The 25,466-nt window shown below is 44.5% G+C and overlaps 1 protein-coding gene across 2 annotated transcripts in view; it reads left to right on the forward strand.

Annotated features, from left to right (window-relative positions):
* TMEM145 (transmembrane protein 145) overlaps window positions 1-25,466 on the forward strand; it is a 37,569-nt gene that overhangs the window by 1,159 nt on the left and 10,944 nt on the right. Inside the window, exons 2-9 of one of the 2 annotated variants that reach the window (XM_058196094.1) lie at window positions 10,956-11,030; window positions 11,689-11,766; window positions 14,299-14,385; window positions 19,081-19,182; window positions 20,269-20,353; window positions 20,648-20,719; window positions 22,560-22,628; window positions 23,810-23,890. In XM_058196094.1, the coding sequence (XP_058052077.1) occupies window positions 10,956-11,030; window positions 11,689-11,766; window positions 14,299-14,385; window positions 19,081-19,182; window positions 20,269-20,353; window positions 20,648-20,719; window positions 22,560-22,628; window positions 23,810-23,890 (649 nt within the window). Of the gene's footprint in view, window positions 1-10,955; window positions 11,031-11,688; window positions 11,767-14,298; window positions 14,386-15,746; window positions 16,071-19,080; window positions 19,183-20,268; window positions 20,354-20,647; window positions 20,720-22,559; window positions 22,629-23,809; window positions 23,891-25,466 lie in introns of those variants that run through there. The other variant, XM_058196095.1, reaches the window with a different exon arrangement.

Raw genomic sequence — 25,466 nt, forward strand, 5'->3', positions numbered from 1 at the left:
CTTGTTTATAAGTGTATGTAAATATATACACACATATACACACATACAGATAAACACATGTGTATGTGTGTGTATGCGCATACACATAGTGCACTCTCTGCTTTTTCCTAAATGAATTCATTTGGCCCAGGTGTGTGCCACGGTGCTATTGTCTGGGCGAAAGGACGAGGGTACAAGCAACTTTTCGAGAAAGACCCCCTTCCTTAGAGAATCTGAATCCGATGGGTTGGGATACTTTAAGGACACGTTGATCATTATGGAGGCTGACTTCATAGAGCATAGACTTCACTTCATTAAATGTACGAAACGTTAATCCCGAATTGGCAGGAGCGTGCACTTACATGCATCCAAAGAGATGGGGGTGAGCAATGACAGCCAGAGCAGCCCGCAGCAGGAATATGTAGCAGGGTCCTTGGTGCTCTCTGAGCTTGGTTGGTTTTTTTTTTTTTGGTTTTTTTTTGTGGATGTTTCATTACCCAACTAAGTAACATCATCAGTGCCTGAAGGGACTGAGAGAGGAGGAAGAGGAGGAGGGGGAAGAGGAAGGGAGGGGAGGAGGAGGAGGAGGAGGAAGAGGAGGAGGAGGAGGAGGAGGAGGAGAGAAGGAGGAGGAGAAGAAGAGGAGGAGAAGGAAGAAGAGAAGGAGGAGGAGAAGGAGGAGGAGAAAAAGAGGAGGAGGAGGAGGAGGAGGAGAGTGGTGTCGTCTCTGAGCTTGGTTGTTTTTTTCCAGATATTTCATTACCAAACTAGGTAACTTCATTAGCGTTAGAACGGAGGAGGATTTGGGAAGAGGAGGAGGGGGAGGAGGAGGGGGAGGAGGAGGAGGAGGAGGGGGAGGAGGAGGAGGAGGAGATTGGGGTCCTTTGTGCTCTCTGATCTTTGTTGTGTTCCTGCAGACCTTTCATCACCCAAGTAAGTAACATCATCAGCGCTAGAAAGGACTGAGAGAGGAGTAGGAGGAAGACTGGAACTAGGAGGTTCTTGTGTTCTCTGAGCTTGGCTGATTACTTTCAGACATCTTATGATCCAATTAGGTAACATCATCAGTGCTAGAAGGGGGTAGGCTTTGTTCTCATTTTATAGACTTATAATCTGCCCTGTCGATGATGGTGGGGGAGTGGTCTCGGTGGTTTCTTGATTGGGTTGTTGTTTATTGTTAGCTTGTTCGTCTGAGCTGGTGGTCCCTTGATTGGGGTATTGTTTGTTTCTGGATTGTCGGTCTAATGTGATTCTTGGTGTTTATCTCTGCTCATCTGGGTCTTGATTGCTGGCGAGGAGATATCTTTCTGTTTCCTTTTTGGCTTTTTGATTGTCTATTTTGAACGGGAAATAGTTGTTTATCTCTACATAATATAAAGATAAACAGGATTTCACCCACTCATACCTTTCTATTCCATGTCAGGTAAGACTTGATATGCAGCATGTTAATCCATTAGAACACTGGTTCTCAACCTTTATAGTGCTGCGACCCCTGTAATACAATTCCCCACGATGTGGCGACCCCAACCATAAAATTATTTTCTTTTTGAATTTATCGCGCCTGAAGCCGTATTGGCTAGCGATCTGAACTGCTTGCGATTGCCTTGAGGACGGAGGCATTAAAGCGGAGACTCCTCCCCTGTTAAGTTTATTGCGCCTGGAGCCAGATTAGGCTAGCGATTGGGAGTGATTGCAGCTGGCTTGAGAGGGAGACATCAGAGCAAAGATTTCTCTCTTTTTTAACTCATCGCGCCTGAAGCGCAAATTTTATTAAAAAGAGCACATGAAGTGGATCTTGTATACCAAAGCTAATCCTCTATCCCATCTTTCAATTACCAGGAGACGCTATTAGTTTTTATATTGTAGAAGTGTTATTGGATAGAGTTGGGGGTTTATTTGTCTACCGGCTAGCTAGCATATTACTGGTCCAGGAAATAGCAAATGGAATGAAGAGATAAGTTGACTTCCTTGCTGAATCCAAGGCAAGAGCTGTGAGGCTGAAACGGGGATTAGCGGTCCTATTTTAATCCCTGTTCATTATTTACCAAGAAACGTTAACAGAATAGTGGCGTCGGAAGGGACCTTAGAGATCTTCTAGTCCAACCCCCTGCTCAAGCAGGTGACATTCCAGACATACCATTCCAGACAAATGTCTCTCCTTGTTGGAGTACCCACAACTTCTGGAGGCCAGATGTTCCACTGATTAATTACACTCACTGCCAAGAAATGTCTCCTTAGTTCTAGGTTGCTTCTCTCCACGATTAGTTTCCATCCATTGCTTCTTGTCCTGATTTCAGGTGCTTTGGAGCAGGGGTCTCCAAGCTTGGCAACTTTAAGCCTGGCGGACTTCAACTCCCAGAATTCCCAGCCAGCTTTGCTGGCTGGGAGATTCTGGGAGTTGAAGTCCGCCAGGCTTAAAGTTGCCAAGCTTGGAGACCCCTGCTTTGGAGAATAGTTTGACTCCCTCTTCTTTATGGCAGTCCCTTAGCTATTGGGACATGGCTATTGTGTCACCCCTAGTCCTTCTTTTCATTCAACTAGACATATCCAATTCCAGCAACCGTTCTTTATATGTTTCAGCCTCCAGTCCCCTGGTCATCTTTGTTGTTCTTTTCTGCACTCTTCCTAGAGGAGGGGTATCAAACTCAATTTCATTGAGAGCCGCTTCAGGGCTGTGGTTGACCTCGGGGTTGTGGGGGAGCTGACTGGGCAGGTGTGGCCAACAGGTTGGGCGTGACCAGCTTGACGCCAATCCCCAAACTGCTGACCTGTTTCCTCTTTGCGTTGGATAGACTAGGCCAAAGCTACATTGGCCTAATCTTTCCTCTTCGTGCTGGGTAGACCAGGATGGCCCCACAGGGCAGATCCGATCGTATCATGAGCCAAATGCAGCCTGCGGGCCTTGAGTTTGCCACCCCTGTTCTAGAGTCTCAACAACAACAACAACAACAACAACAACAACAACAACAACAACAACAAAAGAGTTGGAAGGGACCTTGGAGGCCTTCTAGTCCAACCCCCTGCCCAGGCAGAAAACCCTACACCATCTCAGTCAGATGGTTATCCAACATTTTCTTAAAAATTTCCAGTGTTGGAGCATTCACAACTTCTGCAGGCAAGTCATTCCACTTATTAATTGTTCTCACTGTCAGGAAATTTCTCCTTAGTTCTAAGTTGCTTCTTTCCTTGATCAGTTTCCACCCATTGCTTCTTGTTCTACCCTCAGGTGCTTTGGAGAATAGCTTGATTCCTTCTTCTTTGTGGCAGCCCCTGAGATATTAGAAGACTGCTATCCTGTCTCCCCTAGTCCTTCTCTTCATTAAACTAGACATACCCAGTTCCTGCAACCGTTCTTCATATGTTTTAGCCTCCAGTCCCCTAATCATCTTTGTTGCTCTTCTCTGCACTCTTTCTAGAGTCTCAGCATCTTTTTTACATCACGGCGACCAAAACTGAATGCAGTATTCCAAGTGTGGCGTTACCAAGGCATTATAAAGTGGCACTAACACTTCACGTGATCTTGATTCTATCTTGAGTGATCTTGATTTTAAGTCTCAAACATCTTTTTTTTAACACCGTGGTGACCAAAACTGGATGCAGTATTCCAAGTGTGGTCTTAACAAGGCATTATAGAGCGGTACGTCTAGTGATAAATTCTGATTTATAATAGGCTCCTGGGCTCTGCAGGGAACTGGTCTCCGAGGACTGCCATCTATTGATGTGTGTTCTGAGAGGGTTGACAGATGAACGCGACCTTGTAGAAAAGCCACGACTTCAAAAGACAATATGTAAAAAGACTTAACAGGTGCACGTGGGTGTATTGTAATCAATGCTTTCGGTCGTTTCACTAAACTGCTCTCTGGAAGACTGTGGCATCATGTCACTTCGTTCTGTTCTACATCGTAGCAATCGGTGGTGGGTTTCAAATTTTTTTACTACCGTTTCTGTGGGTGTGGCTTGGTGGGCGTGGCATGACTTGGTGGGCATGGCAGGGGAAGGATACTGTAAAAACTCCATTCCCACCCCACTCCAGAGGAAGGTTACTGCAAAATCCCCATTTCCTCCCGATCAGCTGGGACTTGGGAGGCAGAGAATAGATGAGGGCAGAGCCAGGCAGAATTTTTACTACCGGTTCTCCGAACTACTCAAAATTCCCGCTACCGGTTCTCCAGAACTGGTCAGAACCTGCTGAAACCCTCTGCAAGCAATGGTAACAAGGGTTGAGTGAGATCTCTACCAAGGCCAGAGCAGAGAGGTGTGCAATAGGAAGGAATGCAAAAGAAAATGCAAGAATTGGGAATGTGTAGTCTACTAAAAAGACAGACTAGGAGGGTGACATGATTAAGCAGTTTTCCAATATCTAGGGGGCTGCCCGTTCTCCAATGCACCAGAAGGCAAGACAAGGAACAACAGATGGAAACTAATCAAGGAGAGAAGCAACCTAGAACTAAGGAGAAATTTCCCGACAGTTAGAACAATGAACCAGTGGAACAGCTTGCCACCAGAGGTTGTGAGTGCTCCAACACTGGAGGTTTTTAAGAAGAGATTAAGAAGAGATTAAGCAGGGGGTTGGACTAGGAGACCTCCAAGCCAAGTCCCTTCCAGCTCTATTCTGAATTGACTGGATTGGGTAGGTCTAGTCTAATGAAAAGAAGGATTAGGGGCGACATGGTAGCAGTGCTCCAATATCTCAGGGGCTGCCCCAAAGAAGAGGGAGTCAAGCTATTCTCCAAAGCACCTGGAGCCAGGACAAGAAGCAATGGATGGAAACTAATCAAGGAGAGAATCACAATAGCCATGTCCCAATAGCTAAGGGGCTGCCATAAAGAAGAGGGAGTCAAACTATTCTCCAAAGCAGGGGTCTCCAAGCTTGGCAACTTTAAGCCTGGCGGACTTCAACTCCCAGAATTCCCCAGCCAGCTTTGCTGGCTGGGGAATTCTGGGAGTTGAAGTCCGCCAGGCTTAAAGTTGCCAAGCTTGGGGACCCCTGCTCCAAACCACCTGAAATCAGGACAAGAAGCAATGGATGGAAACTAATCGTGGAGAGAAGCAACCTAGAACTAAGGAGACATTTCTTGGCAGTGAGTATAATTAATCAATGGAACATCTTGCCTCCAGAAGTTGTGGGTGCTCCACAGTGGTGAGATTCAGCCAGTTCGCACCACTTCTGGAGAACCGGTTGTTAACTTTCTGATCAGTTTGGTGAACTGGTTGTTGGAAGAAATCCTTAGGGCAGAGAACCGGTTGTTAAATTATTTATTATTATTAAATAATAATAAATAAAATAAATAAATAATAAATAAATAAATAAGGAGAAATTTCCTGAAAATGGGAACTCTTAACCAGTGAAACGACTTGCCTCCGGAAGTCGTGGATGCTCCAACAACGGAGGTTTTGAACAAGAGATTGGACAACTATTTGTCTGAAATACTATAGGATCTCCTGCTTGAGCAGGGGGTCAGACTAGGTGACTTCCAACTCTGATGTTCTATGTCTCACACATCTTGCAAGTGACCGATAGGATAATGGCAACTTGCAAAACAACTATTAATAGGCCAGTTAAAAAAAAACAAAACACCTCTTTGCAAATTTGGAGCTGCGATCAGAGAAGGAGCTACTGTTTCCTCCCCCAAAACCTATTATTACTCTTCTAGGAGCCCGGCTGCAAATCCTTTGCAATCCAAGCAGGCCTCATTAAGGTCTTTGGCTACAGTTCGTGCAGCTTTTAATTTGGGTTTTTTTGGGGGGGGAGAGAAAAGCCACAATCTCGGTGGATGTCTTAACATTCTGCCTGATCCCCAGGGAGAAAGCATGAGCAGGTGCCCCCCAAAACTATAATTCTTCCCCGCACATTTGCCCCAGATTTTTTTTTTTTTTGCTTGTTTCCTCTGCCTGCTTCAGCCTCTGGTACGGTTTCCGTGGAAACCATGAGCATGGGTTGTTGCCATGGGAACAAGTGGGATTTCTCCCCCCCCCTCCACTTTCCAGAGCAAGAAGATGGGGTTGAGAGTTGGACGGAAGAGAAACGATGAGGTGAAAAGGAGCCGGCTTCTTCAAAAACCCATTTCCTTTTTTCCTGAAAGCTCCTCGCTTTGAAAAATATGTATATTCATATGCGTAGATAAGCAAGCGTTTGCACAGCCCTATCCATCAAACCTGTTGGCTGTTTTCGTATCTTTTCTTCCTCCGTTTAATCGGCCCAAAGCATTTCTGACCCAGATCCCGGAAGTGAATTATTCCTAGGCCTTTTGCAAGCTTGGGATGGTCTCACAACCTAGGCCAGTGATGGCTAATCTTTTCCAGACTGAGTGCCCATAGTGCGCGCCCACATGCGCGCCCAAACCCCCAAAATGCAATGCATGTGTGCCCCCACCCGCATGTGCGTGCGCCCCCCACATGCATCCCCCCCCGCATGCGCAGCAGAGACCCAAAGATCAGCTGGCCAGCAGGAGGTGCCAGCGCATGCGCAGCAGAGCTGAACTGGGGCAACGGCTCGCATGCCATCAGAGACGCATCACACATGCCATAGGTTCGCCATCGTGGACCTAGGCTGTTTCTGACTGTTGAACTGACCCCATCACTGGACTTAACAGAATAGCAGAGTTGGAAGGGACCTTGAAGAACTTCTAGTCCAACCCACTTCTCAATCAGGAGACCCTCTACCGTTTCATACAAATGAATTGTCTAGTCCAAGGGTCTGCAAACTTGGCTCTTTTAAGACTTGTGGACTTCAACTCCCAGAGTTCCTCAGCCAGCTTCAACTGGGAGTTGAAGTCCACAAGTCTTAAAAGAGCCAAGTTGGCAGACCCCTGGTCTAGTCTCTTCTTAAAATCCTTCAGACTTGGAGCACCTACAATGTCTGGAGACAATCCGTTACACTGATTAATTGTTCTCATTGTCAGGAAATTCCTCCTTAGTTCTAGGTTGCTTCTCTTCTTGATTAGTTTTTGTCCATTGCTTCTTGTCTGGCCCTCAGATGCTTTAGAGAATAGGTTGACCTCGGCCCTCTTTTTTCTGTGACAGTCCTTCAAACATTGGAAGACACTTATCATGTTGCCCCTGGTCTTCGTTAGACCAGACATACCCCAATCCTGCAACTGTTTTAGCCTCCAGGCCCCGAATTATTTTCGTTGCCCTTCTCTGCACTCTTTCCAGAGTCTCGACACCTTTTTTATATGGCGGCGACTAAAATTGGATGCAATATTCCAAGTGTGGTCTTACTAAGGCATTACAAAATAATATTAACACTTCACGTGATCTGGATTCTATCCCGCTGTTAACGCAGCTTAAGACTGCATTGGCTTTTTTGGCAGCTGCAGCACACTGCTGGCTCATATTTAAGCGGTTGTCCGCTAGGACTCCAAGATCCTTCTCGCAGTTACTACTGTTGAGCCAGATTGGCTCAACAGTAGTAACTGCGAGAGGGATCTTGGAGTCCTAGCGGACAACCACTTAAATATGAGCCAGCAGTTGAACCAGATTGGCTCAACAGTAGTAACTGCGAGAGGGATCTTGGAGTCCTAGCGGACAACCACTTAAATATGAGCCAGCAGTTAAACCAGATTGGCTCAACAGTAGTAACTGCGAGAGGGATCTTGGAGTCCTAGCGGACAACCACTTAAATATGAGCCAGCAGTTAAACCAGATTGGCTCAACAGTAGTAACTGCGAGAGGGATCTTGGAGTCCTAGCGGACAACCACTTAAATATGAGCCAGCAGTTAAACCAGATTGGCTCAACAGTAGTAACTGAGAGGATCTTGAGTCTAGCGGACAACCACTTAAATATGAGCCAGCAGTTAACCAGATTGGCTCAACAGTAGTAACTGCGAGAGGATCTTGGAGTCTAGCGGACAACCACTTAAATATGAGCCAGCAGTTAAACCAGATTGGCTCAACAGTAGTAACTGCGAGAGGGATCTTGGAGTCCTAGCGGACAACCACTTAAATATGAGCCAGCAGTTAAACCAGATTGGCTCAACAGTAGTAACTGCGAGAGGGATCTTGGAGTCCTAGCGGACAACCACTTAAATATGAGCCAGCAGTTAAACCAGATTGGCTCAACAGTAGTAACTGCGAGAGGGATCTTGGAGTCCTAGCGGACAACCACTTAAATATGAGCCAGCAGTTAAACCAGATTGGCTCAACAGTAGTAACTGCGAGAGGGATCTTGGAGTCCTAGCGGACAACCACTTAAATATGAGCCAGCAGTTGAACCAGATTGGCTCAACAGTAGTAACTGCGAGAGGGATCTTGGAGTCCTAGCGGACAACCACTTAAATATGAGCCAGCAGTTAAACCAGATTGGCTCAACAGTAGTAACTGCGAGAGGGATCTTGGAGTCCTAGCGGACAACCACTTAAATATGAGCCAGCAGTGTGCTGCAGCTATCCTGTACCTGCAACGTTTGGCTTTTCTTGCCTAAATGTAGGATCTGATTTTTCACACCATTGTCTTTCTGTCGACTGTTGTAAAAGCACAGCTCCCTCACTGCGTGCTCTTGAGTAGGGTATTGTCTGAGCGTGCACAATTTAAAAATTCTGCATGCCAAAAAAGCTAGAATATGACCGATCCCTTCCAAGTCAGCATGAATGAATCCAGAGTAAATGCTTGGCTTGCCATGTAGTTAATTAGCTCAGCACTGAAAACGGAAAAGCAGCGAAAGGATAGATTGGGGTTTATTTACTATTGTTTCCTTCTCTTTCAACGGATTTTTTTTTTGTCACAACAATATATGTAAGTATCATACAAAAAGATTATATAGTATATAAACATATATATGAGTAAATATTAGGAGGTATAAGCATATATATATATAGGAAGAAGAAAAGAAAAACAATAGGACAGGAACGGTAGGCACGTTTGTGCGCTTATGCACGCCCCTTATGGTCCTCTTAGGAATGGGGTGAGGTCAATAGTAGAAAGTTTTTGGTTAAAGCTTTTAGGATTATGGGAAGAGACCACAGAGTCAGGTAAAGTGTTCCAAGCACTGATGATTCTGTTACAGAAGTCATATTTTCTGCAATCTAGATTAAAGCGGTTGACATTAAGTTTAAATCTATTGGTTGCTCTTGTATTATTGCAATTAAAGCTGAAGTAGTCTTTAACAGGAAGGACATTACAATAGATGATTCTGTGAGTTAAACTTAGGTCTTGTCGAAGGCGACGGAGTTCCAAGTTTTCTAAGCCTAGGATTTCAAGTCTGGTGGGATAAGGTATTTTGTTGTTTTCAGAGGAATGGAGAACTCTTCTTGTAAAATATTGAATGTGAATATGGTGTAAATTGCAGAAAAGAGGGGAAAACCTGCATTGCATTGGACAGGAATGTTTTTCCCAAAATTTGGCTGGAGAAAGCCAAATAAGATGGAGTTGGCAGATCTGTAGAATAAGCAGGGTTCAGATGTATTGAAGGCTTCATAATTAGGTGGTTTGGGCTTGTGAGAAAGCAACGGCTTGCAGGCTGAAAGAAAATGGGGTTATGGAAACTTTATGCCACTTCTAAAAATGGGGTGTGGCATAATGGATCAGTCTGGGTTCTGTTTGATTTTATGCTATTTAATTAAGAAAAATGGGAATTCGTGGGGCTATCATGAGCCGCTCACCAGGCTCAAGGTTGACTCAGCCTCCCATGATCCTTCCGAGGTGGGTAAAATGAGGACCCTACAACTAAATCTCTATAACTTAAGAGTTTGCTTCGAAAAACCCTCAGAAAGACTTCTCGTAAACCCAAGTTGTGACTGGCTATATAGACCTTTCACTACCTCTAACGGTTCACCCACAAAGGCACAGGGTGTTGGGCTAGCGGCCCCCAACTTTTTGGGCACCAGGGACCAGTTCCGTGGAGAGAGTTTTTTCCATGGACCGGAGGGTGTGTGATTTTGCATGCTGCCTGCATCCCACGGATGGGGCTTTTGCTTGTTTTCACGGACCGGTTTCTGACATGCTGCGTCCTGACATGCGCCAGTCCACGGATCTGGGGTTGGGGACTCCTGGACTAGAAGACCTCCAAGGTTCCTTTCAGCCGTATGATTCTGTGATGCTTCACCCTGCTACAAAGAAACCCATCAGTCTCATTCATCCATTTTATTTCACAGTCAGGTTTAAGCACATAGACATTCATTCCCAGTAATTATAAATCTTATAAGAGGCACTTGTGGCTATAAACCGGATAATATTGAGTAGGTTTCTTTCGTTGATGCACTGCACTCTATTAAATTAATGGGCCTTATAGTAACCAGCTGGATCCAAGATCAATCTGCTGACATGTACATATTAGGCCAATTGTTTCCAGAATATTGTGGTTTTTCCACTGGGCACGGGTTGGCATGTTTAAGGACTTACATTGCTGTGTTTCCAGGTTTCTGCCACTCCAGTAAATAGAGTGTCTAGAACACTCGAAGTTTTTAAGAAGAGATTGGATAACCATTTGTCTGGAATGGTATAGTTTTGCTAGCTGAGGAACTCTGGGAGTTGAAGTCCACAAGTCTTAAAAGAGCCAAGTTTGCAGACCCCTGATTTTAAGATCTGTGAACTTCAGCTCCCAGAATTCCTCTGGCTAGGGGCTTCTGGGAGTTGAAGTTACATCTTAAAACTACGTACGGAGATTGAGAAAGACTAATATAAATTTATTATTTTATTTATTTATTTATTTATTTGCATTTATATCCCGCCCTTCTCCGAAGACTCAGGGCGGCTTACACTATGTTAGCAATAGTCTTCATTCTATTTGTATATTTATATACAAAGTCAACTTATTGTCCCCAACAATCTGGGTCCTCATTTTACCTACCTTATAAAGGATGGAAGGCTGAGTCAACCTTGGGCCTGGTGGGACTAGAACCTGCAGTAATTGCAAGCAGTTGTGTTAATAACAGATTGTCTTAGCAGTCTGAGCCACAGAGGCCCAAATACTGAGCTACATCAAAACTGATGTATGTGGTGATGTGGTTTTTTTCTCTCCTTTTTTTTTTGTCTCCAGGATTGGGTCTTTCTGACTAGATTCTGCTTCTTTTCCGACTATGGACGCCTGGATTTCCAGTTCCGCTACCCGGAGGTATCTTTCAACACTGCATTCCTCATTTTTAGGGATACCTTTCCCCATTCTGCTCACGACAGAATCCCTTACGCCACCAGGCTTGAAATTTTGGGATTAGATAATTTAGAACTACGCCGCCTTCGGTCTGACCGAAGTGTAGCTCATAAAATTATCTGCCACAACGTCCTACCTGTCAATGACTACTTCAGCTTCAACCGCAACGATACACGAGCACACAATAGATACAAACTTAAAGTGAACCGCTCCAAACTCGATTGCAGAAGATACGACTTCAGCAACAGAGTGGTCAATGCCTGGAATGCACTCCCTGACTCTGTGGTTTCTTCCTCAAACCCCCAAAACTTTAATCTTAGACTGGCTACTGTTGACCTCACCCCATTCCTAAGAGGTCTGTAAGGGGCGTGCATAAGCGCACCAACGTGCCTTCCGTCCCTGTCCTAACATTCCTTTTTACTTACTCTTTTCATGTATCCAAATTATGCTTATATTTGTACCTGTTATCTTATACGTGTTTGACAGATAAATAAATAAAATTTTAAAAAAAATACTTTCCCAGCCTACGAAATTTCTCCCTCGCCCTGGATAAGTTTGCAATTACGACATTGTGCTGCTGTTAGAGGTAACGCTCTCTTTATTTCTCTTCTTCTCTTTGAAGAACAAATGTTGTCAAAACATTCTTCTTTATTTTGACGATCCTTCCCAGTGGCCGGCTGTTTACAAAAAGGGAAATAAGGTCAGTTTTTATCGATCACCGCGCAGCAGATGGATCCTGCTTTCCCCCCCCCCCCCGCCTCCCCTTCTCCTCCTTTTTTAAGTTGTTATTTCTTGGGCTAAATTAGTTCTGCCGTGCCAATTAATTCCTCACGTTGATCTTCAATCGGATTGCTCATTTGCAAGGGAGTTACTGTATAATTGGAGCACGGCTCTGCTGAATATCTTCGAGATTTGGTGTAATACGCAGGTGGTCCTCGACTTAACGGCCACAACGGAGCCCCCACATTTCTGTTGCTAAGTGAAACCCTTGTTAAGTGAGTTTTGCGTTTGTCCCGTTTTTACGGCTTTCCTTGCCGCTGTTGCTAAGTGGATCACGGCAGTGGATAAGTTAATAAGAAGGTTGTTAAGCGGAATCTGGCTTCCCCGTTGAGTTTGCTGTTCAGATGGTCGTAAAAAAGGGGATCCTGTGACCCCGGGACACTGCAACCGTCATAAGTATGAGTCAGGTACCAAGCGTCTGAATTTTGATCACGTGACCACGGGGGCTGCTGCAACTGCCATGTGAAAAACAGCCATAACCCATTTTTTTCCGTACCATTTTAAGTTCAAATGGTCACTAAACGAATGGTTGTAAGTCAAGGACTGCCTGTATAGTGTCCTTTCTGTTGAAGGGAAATTTCTAGTACAAATGTCAACAGTGTCCTGTTATTGTTGCATCGGATTCTCTTTTTTCTCTTTCTTTTTCTCTTTTTCTTCTTCTTTTTCTTCTTCGTGCTTGTTTTTCTTTCTTTTCTCTTTCTCTTTCTTCTTTTTCTCCTTCTGTTCTTCTTCTTACTTTTTCTTGCCCTCGGTTCTTCTTTTCCCTTCTTCCTTTTTGCTTACACATTAACTTTTTGGGGCTGATGCTTTGAATAGACACTCATAATGGCCCTGACAGGATGCTCTTCGAGGGCAGAAAAAAGGAACTCTCAGCCCTCAGTGGTCATCCAGACTAGGAAACCACAGTTACGCAAGCTCATGCTACTTCCATTCAACAATTATAGCAACAGAACATTGCAAATCTGGATGTGCTTCCCCAGTTCTTTTTTTTATCTTTGTGAGAACTCCAGGGGGTCCTTCTCGGGATACAGTTCTGGCCCGAATTCAGGTTACTTTTATCTAACTATTGTCTTGATTGCAGCTCTTGCAATCTTGATCGCTTCTGTTACTCTGTTCTATTATTCTGTTATGCTTTCTATTGTTGGAAGAAATATCCATCTGGGTTCAGTTCCAAGTGGGGACAAAGACACTGGAAACATGGAGGCTGCTTGGAAAGATGGTTTAATGGTGGTCAGGATCACATGGCTTGAGTTCCTGAACAGAAAAAAGGGCTGAGATCCTGTGTGCTCCCTGGCTTTATGCTTTTTCTGAGCTTTGAACTTTCTGGGGCACAGGAAGAGTATCCTGATTGGTTGTCAAACTCCCAGGTGGTCTAGGGGTCTTAGCTAACGTTGTAGGTTGTCTCTCAAGCTTGCTTGAGCCTTGCCATGTGGTGAGTTTCTGTTGCTAGATGAGTCCTATTGTGTTGCAAATGATGGTCCATTGACAAAGGTGGGGAGAATGAGTTTCTACCTCTGATCATTGACAAAGGTGCGGGGGGTGGGAAATGAGTGAGCTTGGCTGAGGCTTTAATGGCCCATTGACACAGGTGGGGGGGGGGTGGTCAGGAAGCTGCTTTGTCTTTAAAACATGTTTCTCCATTTCTCATCCAGGGAAATATATTCTGCCTTTTTAAATATTTTCTAAAATATTTCATTCTTCTAGGAGGGGGGTGGTTGCTAACTTCCTACACTATGTTCATGTGTATCCATCCCATCAAGGCCAAGAAAGTCCAGAATGGCATAGGTCAGGACCTCCTGCCATCATGGCAAGGGTTTAGACTAGAAGACCTCCAAGGTCTCTTTCAACCCTATTCTTCTATGTTCTTCCTCTTATTCCTCAGGGTTATAGAGAAAAGAGGAAAAGGAAATTCAGTTTTTAGCACCCCTCATCTTTGGCTTTATTGGCTGGGTAGGCAGCTTAGGAACATTCAAGAAGAGATTGGACTGCCATTTGTCAGAAATGATGTAGGGTCTTCTGTCTGGGCGGTGGAGGGGGGTTGGACTAGATGACCTCCAAGGTCCCTTCCAACTCTGTTAATCTGTAATCTGGAGGACTATCGGTCTCTTAGATCAGCTCTGGAGTATCATGAAGACCTAAAATGAATTAAAATCTGTTTTTGTTGCTGCTTTGTAGCTCCGAGGGCTCATAATACAGGGAGGCTGCCTGGAAAATTACGAGTTTCTGATCTACAATAAATAAGTAAATTAAGAAACGAAAGGCTCTTGTGAGACAACGGCATGATCTGCTGCACTAATGGAGCCGCAACTGAATGAGAAATTATACCCCCTTTTGTGTTTTCTGGTTCCAAATTCACTGGAAGGATTGAGCCCTTCGGGGCAAAGTGCCTGTCATATCTCTGCATGAGTCACTGTTCTAGGGTTCTCTTTTGTCTTCTCTCCCTTCTCCTTAGGATTGTCTGATGAAAGAATCGGTTATCCGTCCCGAAAACAATCAAGTTATCAACCTTACAACCCAGTATGCCTGGTCTGGGTGCAAGGTAAGAGATTTAAATAGCTACTCTTGATTCTTGATGAACATATCTTTTCTTTTATGTAACTGAGAGCCTATGCACCAAGATAAATTCCTTGTGTGTCCAATCACACTTGGCTGATAAAGAATTCTATCCTATCCTATCCTATTCCTATTCCTATTCCTATTCCTATTCCTATTCCTATTCCTATTCCTATTCTATTCTATTCTATTCTATTCTATTCTATTCTATTCTATTCTATTCTGCTTCACGCTCATTCCACTCTGTTCTATTATTCTGTTATGCTTTCTATTGTTGGAAGAAATATCCATCTGGGTTCAGTTCCAAGTGGGGACAAAGACACTGGAAACATGGAGGCTGCTTGGAAAGATGGTTTAATGGTGGTCAGGATCACATGGCTTGAGTTCCTGAACAGAAAAAAGGGCTGAGATCCTGTGTGCTCCCTGGCTTTATGCTTTTTCTGAGCTTTGAACTTTCTGGGGCACAGGAAGAGTATCCTGATCGGTTGTCAAACTCCCAGGTGGTCTAGGGGTCTTAGCTAACGTTGTAGGTTGTCTCTCAAGCTTGCTTGAGCCTTGCCATGTGGTGAGTTTCTGTTGCTAGATGAGTCCTATTGTGTTGCAAATGATGGTCCATTGACAAAAGTGGGGAGAATGAGTTTCTACCTTTGACCCATTGACAAAGGTGCCGGGGTGGGAAATGAGTGAGCTTGGCTGAGGCTTTAATGGCCCATTGACACAGGTGGGGGGTGGTGGTCAGGAAGCTGCTTTGTCTTTAAAACATGTTTCTCCATTTCTCATCCAGGGAAATATATTCTGCCTTTTTAAATATTTTCTAAAATATTTCATTCTTCTAGGAGGGGGGTGGTTGCTAACTTCCTACACTATGTTCATGTGTATCCATCCCATCAAGGCCAAGAAAGTCCAGAATGGCATAGGTCAGGACCTCCTGCCATCATGGCAAGGGTTTAGACTAAAAGACCTCCAAGGTCTCTTTCAACCCTATTCTTCTATGTTCTTTTTCTTATTCCTCAGGGTTATAGAGAAAAGAGGAAAAGGAAATTCAGTTTTTAGCACCCCTCATCTTTGGCTTTATTGGCTGGGTAGGCAGCTTAGGAACATTCAAGAAGAGATTGGACCGCCATTTGTCAGAAACGATGTAGGGTCTTCTGTCTGGGCGGTGGAGGGCGGTTGGACTAGATGATCTCTAAGGTCCTTTCCAACTCTGTTAATCTGTAATCTGGAGGACTATCGATCTCTTAGATCAGCTCTGGAGTATCATGAAGACCTAAAATGAATTAAAATCTGTTTTTGTTGCTGCTTTGTAGCTCCGAGGGCTCATAATATAGGGAGGCTGCCTGGAAAATTACGAGTTTCTGATCTACAATAAATAAGTAAATTAAGAAACGAAAGGCTCTTGTGAGACAACGGCATGATCTGCTGCACTAATGGAGCCGCAACTGAATGAGAAATTATACCCCCTTTTGTGTTTTCTGGTTCCAAATTCACTGGAAGGATTGAGCCCTTCGGGGCAAAGTGCCTGTCATATCTCTGCATGAGTCACTGTTCTAGGGTTCTCTTTTGTCTTCTCTCCCTTCTCCTTAGGATTGTCTGATGAAAGAATCGGTTATCCGTCCCGAAAATAATCAAGTTATCAACCTTACAACCCAGTATGCCTGGTCTGGGTGCAAGGTAAGAGATTTAAATAGCTACTCTTGATTCTTGATGAACATATCTTTTCTTTAATGTAACTGAGAGCCTATGCACCAAGATAAATTCCTTGTGTGTCCAATCACACTTGTCTGATAAAGAATTCTATCCTATCCTATCCTATCCTATCCTATCCTATCCTATCCTATCCTATCCTATTCCTATTCCTATTCCTATTCCTATTCCTATTCCTATTCCTATTCCTATTCCTATTCTATTCTGCTTCACGCTTCATTCCACTCCATTCCATATTTTCTGTCCTGTCCTGTCCTGTCCTATCCTACAGTATTCTATTCTATTCTATTCTATTCTATTCTATTCTATTCTATTCTATTCTATTCTATTCTATTCTATTCTATTCTATTCTATTCTATCCTACAAGGGGATTTCAGTCCTCTAGAATCAATGTTTCTCAGTCTCAACAATTTTAAGAGGTATGGACTTCAACTCCCAGAATTCCCCAGCTCAGCATGCTTTAAGATGAGTGGACTTCAACTCCCAGAATTCCCCAGCCCACCATGCTTTAAGATGAATGGAGCTCGACTCCCACCTGTGTTAAGATGGGTGGAATTGAACTCCACCCATCTTAAACATGCTGAGCCAAGGGAGTCCGTACCTCATGAAGTTGCTGAGATCGAGAAACACCGATCTAGGTTTTGCTTTCCATTTTGCAACTTATGAAACACTGTTCTGTCACCTTCTCCCTAACCGAAGAGGCGCCTTCTTTAAATTAATGAATTTTTCAAAGGGTGTTTTGCAGAGGCTAAAAGTATCAGGCAAATATTCATCACAGCCCATCCCGGCAGGTGCTCAGGTTTGAGGATAGGATGGAACAGGAAGTGTAAAAGCTCAATTCTTTTTTTCCTGCCACCTGTCTTTCCATGCGACTTTTGCTTAAGGCATGGAAGTTCCTTTCTGAACAGGCCACTGGCAAGTGTCAGCTGCAATGCTCAGCTCCGTGTCGGGGCTGCCATTCTGGTGGGTGCAGAGGTTCTGGCGACGCGGCGGTTCCCACGGCACCCTGGCTGCTCCTCAGTTTACCTCCTGGCCACCAAGTAACATGAAGATCCCTCTCTCTGCTGACTGAGCAGCTGTTGAGGGCGGCTGGGAGACTGAGAGTTACAGAGAAGTTTGGAAAAGGGACTCCAAGAACTACATACGGAGCTGTGCGGTGTGTGCCACCACAAAACCCAAACCAGGCAAGCCACCAGGCCTGTTGCAGACAGTGGCAAGTCCAGCACATGGACCGTGGGAGCAGATAGCTATGGACTTTATCATAGAACGGCCAGCCAGTCGAGGGAATACAGTCATCTACACCGTAATAGATTTATTTTCAAAACCTGTCCTGGTCTCCCCTCTCAAAAAAGTTGGCCAAGTTATTCATAGTCCATATCTATTATCTCCACGGTGTCCCGCAGAGGGTGATTTCGGATAGGGGAGTGCAATTTACTGCCAGATTCTGGGGAGATTTCCTGACCAGAATCGGGGCATCTCAGGGGCTAAGCTCAGCGTTTCACCCTGAATCTAAGACAACCAGAGTTTATAGCCGTGATGGCAAACCTATGGCATGCGTACCCGAAGTGGCGCAAGGAACCATGTCACCTGGCACATGCGACGTAGGCCATACCTCTTCCGGTTTTCTGGCATGCGTGCGCTCACGATGATCAGCTGGCCTTTGTGTGTGTGGCAGTGCTGAAAACTCGAAGAGCTGGTCTTCCATTTTCCTGTGTGAGCATGTGTGCCAGTTGATTGTCGTGCGCATATGCGCACCAGAAGCCTGGAAGAGTAGCTAGCTGAAACCGGAAGTTCAGTAGCTGAAACCGGAAGTTCATTTTTGGGCGTGCGCATGCACCCTGGGCAGCTCCTCTTCCGGGCTGTGGCCCAGATGCGGTGCCGAAAAGGTTCACTATCAGTGGTTTATAGCCTATACTTTTATATATATATATATGTAGGTCTTTGGTTATTCGGGTTTTCTCCCGCGTAAAATTGGAAGTGTCTTGGCGACGTTTCGACGAAGTCTCATTCGTCATCTTCAGGCCGGTGTTTTCAGCTTCGTGCTTCTAGGAGCAATGCAAAACATTGCCAAGACACTTTCAATTTTTTACGCGGGAGAAAACCCAAATAACCAAAGACCTCAGAAAATATGTAGGTATGTATGTCACTTTTTTCAGTGCTGTTGTAACTTCAAACGGTCATTTAAACAAAATGGTTGTAAGCTGAGGACTAAATAGAAGTTTGGGTCATGCTCATATTCACTTGATGTGATCTGAAAGCCAGAGAATATTACAATTGGTTGGATGGGAACCACCGGATGATAATGCAAACAGAACAATCGGTTGTTGCTAAAGTTAAAAAAGCCAACACAGTTCTGGGCTGCATCAACAGAGGGATAGAATCAAGATCACGTGAAGTGTTAATACCACTTTATAATGCCTTGGTAAGGCCACACTTGGAATATTGCATCCAGTTTTGGTCGCCACGATGTAAAAAAGATGTTGAGACTCTAGAAAGAGTGCAGAGAAGAGCAACAAAGATGATTAGGGGACTGGAGGCTGAAACATATGAAGAACGGTTGCAGGAACTGGGTATGTCTAGTTTAATGAAAAGAAGGACTAGGGGAGACATGATAGCAGTGTTCCAATATCTCAGGGGTTGCCACAAAGAAGAGGGAGTCGGCCTGTTCTCCAAAGCACCCGAGGGCAGGACAAGAAGCAATGGGTGGAAACTAATCAAGGAGAGAAGCAACTTAGAACTAAGGAGAAATTTCCTGACAGTTAGAACAATTAATCAGTGGAACGACTTGCCTGCAGAAGTCGTGAATGCTCCAACACTGGAAATTTTTAAGAAAATGTTGGATAACCATCTGACTGAGATGGTGTAGGGTTTCCTGCCTGGGCAGGGGGTTGGACTAGAAGGCCTCCAAGGTCCCTTCCAACTCTGATGTTATGTTATATGTTAAAGTTGGCTATATTTGGTGCCTTTTCTCATCCAGCTGGTGACCGAAAATTCAGTTCGCTTTCTGAGTTGCACAAGCGGGAGAAGTTTCCGTTCCGTCCGGGAACGCTGGTGGTATGTGGTTCTCAGCAAATGTGGGGTGAGTCTGTCTGTAAAACCGCACCCCCCCACCCCCCCAGTCTGGATCCCTTCCCATTAAGGCAGGGGTGTCAAACTCAAGGCCCAGGGCCAGATCTGGTCCGTGGGGTGCTTAGACATGGCCCGTAGGTCCGCCCTGGAAGCAACAAAGAAACCAGCCAGTGCTGCTTCTGCTAGTGAAAACAGGGTGGCGGGGCGCATGCACAGCTCCTCTGAGCTCCGTTTTCGCTTGTAGAGGGTTGCTGGAGGCCGTCCCCGCTCCATTTTCACTGGGCAGAGGGCTAGCAAAACTAAAAATAAAACAAAAGGAGAAATGTTTCCCCTTTTGCATTTGAGCATGCAAGAAGGGACAGGAAAGGAAAAAGGGAAAGGCAAAAAGAAGGAAAGATGGGAAGAGAGCAAGGAAGGAAAAAAGAAGGAAAAAGGGAAAGGAAGAAGAAAGAAGGAAGAAGGAAGGAAAAAGGAAGAAAAGGGAGGGAGGGAGGAAGGAAGGTTATAATGAGAGTGAGGGAGGGTCTGAGGACATTCCTGTCTTAGCACTTGGCCACCGCAGGTGCCCCCCCGAAATGAATGATGGCAAGCTGGCCACGCCCACCACGACCACACCTACCCCCCCAGGTCAAACACAACCCTGTTGTGGCCCTCAATGAAATGGAGTTTTTATTATTATTATTATTATTATTTATTCGATTTCTATACCGTCCTTCTCCCGAAGGACTCAGGGCGGTGTACAGCCAAGATAAAAACAAACAATACAATATACAATTAAAACAAGAATTAAAAAACTTATTACACAATTGGCCTAAGACTTTAAAACATTTAAAATTCTAAAAACCCATTAAAATTCATAATATAAAGTTAAAACCAACAAAATTTAAGCCAGCCCCGCGCGAATAAATAAATGTGTTTTCACTTCGCGGCGGAAGGTCCGAAGGTCAGGTATTTGGCGTAAACCAGGGGGAAATTCGTTCCAGAGGGTAGGAGCCCCCACAGAGAAGGATCTTCCCCTGGGGGCCGCCAGCCGACATTGTTTGACACCCCTGCATTAAGGCCTCTGCTGATGTTCAGTCCCCTCTCTCTCTGACAGGGCGACGGCTTGGAACTGGAATACGAGATGATTTTGACAAACGGCAAATCGTTCTGGACGCGTCACTTTTCTGCTGATGAATTTGGTAAGATTTTTGGTCGGTCCCCTACAATTCCGCTTTCGGTGGCCCGCAAGGGGATATCCCGGAATACCCTGCACCTCTGGGAGAGTTGGCTCTTTGCATCCGAGATGACAGTAACAGAGTTGGAAGGGACCTTGGAGGTCATCTAGTCCAACCCCCCCCTGCTCACGCAGGAGACCTGTACTAGGGATTCGAACCGTTGAACTGCCAGCCTTTCTGAAGAATGAAGAATGGCTCTCTAATGGCAGATGTCCTTTCAGTGTGTCCTTTTTTCTTCTTTCTGTTCTTTTCTTCTAGGTATCCTGGAAACTGACATCACTTTCCTACTTATATTCATCCTGATCCTCTTCATCTCTTGCTATTTTGGCTGTAAGTAGTAAAAGTATCTTAGTGCTTATGAACTAGGTTCACAGCTTCCTGTTTCTGATGGAATGTGATTGATGACATCAGAGTTAATAAAAATAATAAAACAACAGAGTTGGAAGGGACCTTGGAGGCCTTCTAGTCCAACCCCCTGCCCAGGCAGGAAACCCTACACCATCTCAGACAGATGGTTAGCCAACATTTTCTTAAAAATTTCCAGGGTTGGAGCATTCACAACTTCTGCAGGCAAGTCGTTCCACTTATTAATTGTTCTAACTGTCAGGAAATTTCTCCTTAGTTCTAAGTTGAGCAAATACAGTTTAGTCCTTGACTTAAGGCCACAAATAGGACCAGAATTTCCTTTCCTAAGACATTACTATTGTGTGTCAACTCAGATCCAGTTTTAAAACCATTTTTAGAATGGTTGCTAAGCAAATGGGTGGTCATTAAATAAACACCACGGTCAGGGGTGAAATTCAGCAGGTTCTGACAGGTTCTGGAGAACCGGTCGCGGAAATTTTGAGCGGTTTGGAGAACCGGCAAATACCAACACTGGCTGGCCCCAGAGTGGGGTGAGAATGGAGATTTTGCAATATCCTTCCCCTGGAGTGTGGTGGGAATGGGGATTTTGCAATATCCTTCCCCTGGAGTGGGGTGGGAATTGAGATTTTCCTTCCCCAGAGTGGGGTGGAATTGAGATTTTCCTTCCCCAGAGTGGGGTGGAAATGGGGATTTTGCAGTATCCTTCCCCTGGAGTGGGGTGGGAATTGAGATTTTCCTTCCCCCAGGAGTAGGGAGGGAATGGGGATTTTGCAGTATCCTTCCCCCAGAGTGGGGTGGAAATGGGGATTTTGCAGTATCCATCCCCTGCCATGCCCACGAAGCCACGCCCACAGAACCGGTAGTAAAAAAATTTGAATTCCACCGGTCATAACTGTCGGAGTTTGTAGTACATCCAACCAGCACACAAGTAAATGAACTTCAGCAGGATTCAGCATACAAAATCAGGAACACAGAAGCAATATTCATAGAAGCAAGTCATTACTGTACAAGTCATTACAGAGGGGCCTCTGGTGGCTCAGCAGACTAAGTCTGTCTGTTATTAACACAGCTGCTTGCAATTACTGCAAGTTCAAGTCCCACCAGGCCCAAGGTTGACTCAGCCTTCCGTCTTTTATAAGGTAGGTAAAATGAGGACCCAGATTGTTGGGGGCAATAAAAGTTGACTTTGTATATAATATACAAATGGATGAAGACTATTGCTTAACATGGTGTAAGCCGCCCTGAGTCTTCGGAGAAGGGCGGGATATAAATTCAAATTAAAAATAAAATAAAATTAAATTAAATTACACAATAGAGAGATACAGAGGCTAATATATTGTACGGAGGCACCCATTAGAAGCCGCACCAACTGTTATATACAGTTCAGCAAGTCTAAGCCACGCCCAGACTCCAAACGTGTCTCTTATGGCCCCATACTAACAAAAACTATGTTTCCGTTTCCAAACAGTCCCCATTGGCTGACCTGTTGCCATGTCTGTTCCGATCTATGAACATTCACACTCCGACAATAATGCATTTTTCCCAATAACTCATTCTTCCGAATGGGTTCGTTTCCAGCAAAAAAAAAAAAAAAAAGTCAAAAATGGTAACAAATGACAATCGTACGATTGCAGGACAGTGCCATCGGTCGTAAAAGGGAGCCAGTTGCCAAGTGCCTGGATTGCAATTACGTAAACATAATTGGAGTGGTACGATGGTCGTAAGATTGTGGAAATGTGTGACAGACACCCGGAATTGTAATTATTAATTTTCCCACCCCATGTGTTGGGTTTTCTTTTTCCAGATCTGTTGAAAGGCCGGCAACTTTTGCACACCACATACAAGATGTTTATGACAGCAGCTGGAGTAGAGGGTAGGTTTGAAGAGAAGCAGGGAGACAGTTCGGTCTAGTGGTTAAGGCACCTGGCTAGAAAGCGGAAGACCGTGAGTTCTAGTCCCGCCTTAGGCACGAAAGCCAACTGGGTGACTCTGGGCCAATCGCTAGGAGACCGTGAGTTCTAGTCCCGCCTTAAGCATGAAAGCCAACTGGGTGACTTTGAGCCAATCACCAGGAGACTGTGAGTTCTAGTCCCGCCTTAGGCATGAAAGCCAACTGGGTGACTCTGGGCCAATCACCAGGAGACTGTGAGTTCTAGTCCCGCCTTAGGCATGAAAGCCAACTGGGTGACTCTGGGCCAATCACCAGGAGACAGTGAGTTCTAGTCCCGCCTTAGGCACGAAAGCCAGCTGGGTGACTTTGGGCCAATCACCAGGAGACTGTGAGTTCTAGTCCTGCCTTAGGCATGAAAAGTGGCTGGTTTACTTTGGGCCAATCGCCAGGAGATGGCGAGTTCTAGTCCCTCCTTAGCCATGAAAGCCAACTGGCTGACTTAGTTTAAGGGAAAAGGAATTCCTATTAAAATTATTTCCACCTGTAGTGTAGGTTCTCCTGAGAAGATCAAAGTATTTTCCTTTGAGCTGACCTGCATTCCCGTGATTTTGCGTCTGCATCTTCCACTTTTTGTTTTTTTAAAAAAGCTGCATTTTCTGTAACAGATGGCAAGAAACAGATTGCACCTAAATATTCACATTGGTAGCTGTATAAATAACGGCACTTCTGTGATTCCCAGAATTGTTTGGGAAAGGGCAGGTGGAGACAGGTGGCAGTGGAAGAAATTAGAAAATACGAGGGCTGTCATTTAAGATCCAATAATAGAAAGAAGAGAGAAGCCAAAACTAAGGAAAGAGCAGTGACTGAAAGCTGTCGGGTGCAAAAAAAAATCAGGATCATGCATTAAGTTGCAGTTCAGGATATTTATTGCTCAAGTCTATGCCCAAGAATCTAATCAATTAAAGTTCAACACTAAATTGGTGCTAGATAAGGATCAATGGAATTCAAGAGGGGTTGGTTATAGACTTTTGTGGCAATGCATTGATTCTCAACCGATGACTTGTTTAACTCCGCCACCCCCAGCTCTGCCTGCTCTCCTACAAATCCCACCCATGTCATTACTATGTTACATGCATGTCATCTGTTTCCTTTTTCTTCTCCAGTGCTCAGCCTCATGTTCTTCTGCATATACTGGGGCCAGTATGCAAGTGACGGGATTGGAAACGACAGTCTTAAGATCTTGGGTAGGTTATTATCAGGGATGGGCCTTTCCTGTTTATCAGATGGATTCCCATTAAATCATGATTTGTGGAAAAGCCACAGTCATATTTTTTTTTTAGTTTGTCACAACAGTATACACAAGCATCAACATAAAACAACAACATATCATATAAGCATATATATGAGCAAAAGTATGCAACAACTATATTAATTTGATATAATGAAAGGAGACAATAGGACAGGAATGGTAGGCACTTTTGTGCTCTTATGCACGCCCCCTTTTTTAAAATTTGAATTTATATCCTGCCCTTCTCCGAAGACTCAGGGCGGCTTACATTGTGTTAAGCAATAGTCTTCATCCATTTGTATATTATATGCAGTCAACTTTTCTTGCCCCCAACAATCTGGGTCCTCATTTTACCTACCTTATAAAGGATGGAAAGCTGAGTCAACCTTGGGCCTGGTGGGACTTGAACTTGCAGTAATTGCAAGCGGCTGTGTTAATAACAGACTGCATTAGTCTGTTGAGCCACCAGAGGCCCTGATAGTCCTTTTAGGAATGGGGTGAGGTCAATAGTAGACAGTCTTTGGTTAAAGCATTTGGGATTTTGAGAAGAGACCACAGAGTCAGGTAGTGTGTTCCAAGCGTTAACAACTCTGTTACAAAAGACATATTTTCTGCAATCAAGATTGAAGCGGTTAACATTAAGTTTAAATCTATTTTTTGCTCTTGTATTATTGCGACTGAAGCTGAAGTAGTCTTTAACAGGAAGGCCATTACAATAGATGATTCTATGAGTTAAACACAGGTCTTGTTGGAGTCGGCGGAGTTCTAAATTTTCTAATCCCAGGATTTCAAGTCTGGTGGTATAAGATTTTCAAGTCATTGGTTTCACACATAACATGAAACTGTGATGAACAAGCCATAATGGCTAAGCTGACACTTCCTATCGAGCTGGGACTTGGTTTCTTTGTTTTGGTTCAGTATAAATGAATTAAACCTCCTGTGTCAGTGCCTCTGTGGCTCAGACTGGTAAAACAGTCTGTTATTAACAGCAGCTGCCTGCAATTACTGCAGGTTCAAGTCCCACCAGGCCCAAGGTTGACTCAGCCTTCCATCCTTTATAAGGTAGGTAAAATGAGGACCCAGATTGTTGGGGGCAATAAAAGTTGACTTTGTATATAATATACAAATGGATGAAGACTATTGCTTAACACAGTGTAAGCCGCCCTGAGTCTTTGGAGAAGGGCGGGATATAAATGCAAATAATAAAATAAATAAATAAATAAAAATGTATGACATTGATCAATCTGAAGACCACAGAAGACCTTGTAGGGTCAACTTCATGGGAATCGTCAGGATCCATTCTTGCCCCCAGCTACAATTTCCGATACCTCAGGTTGAAAAGAGACAGTTTGAAACTCCAAAGAACCAGTGCCATTCAGCATAGAGCCTCTGTTTCCCGATAAGTGGCCCTAATAACTCTCAGAATTTTCAGCCATAAACATTGCGGTTAGGAGATTCCGGCAATTGAAGTCCATACGCATGGAAGCTGCAGAAATTTACATTTTGTTTGTTCAGCTTTCAGCCTTCTTCAC

Source organism: Ahaetulla prasina, chromosome 10 (genome assembly GCF_028640845.1).
Source record: "Ahaetulla prasina isolate Xishuangbanna chromosome 10, ASM2864084v1, whole genome shotgun sequence".
Lineage (NCBI taxonomy): Eukaryota > Metazoa > Chordata > Lepidosauria > Squamata > Colubridae > Ahaetulla > Ahaetulla prasina.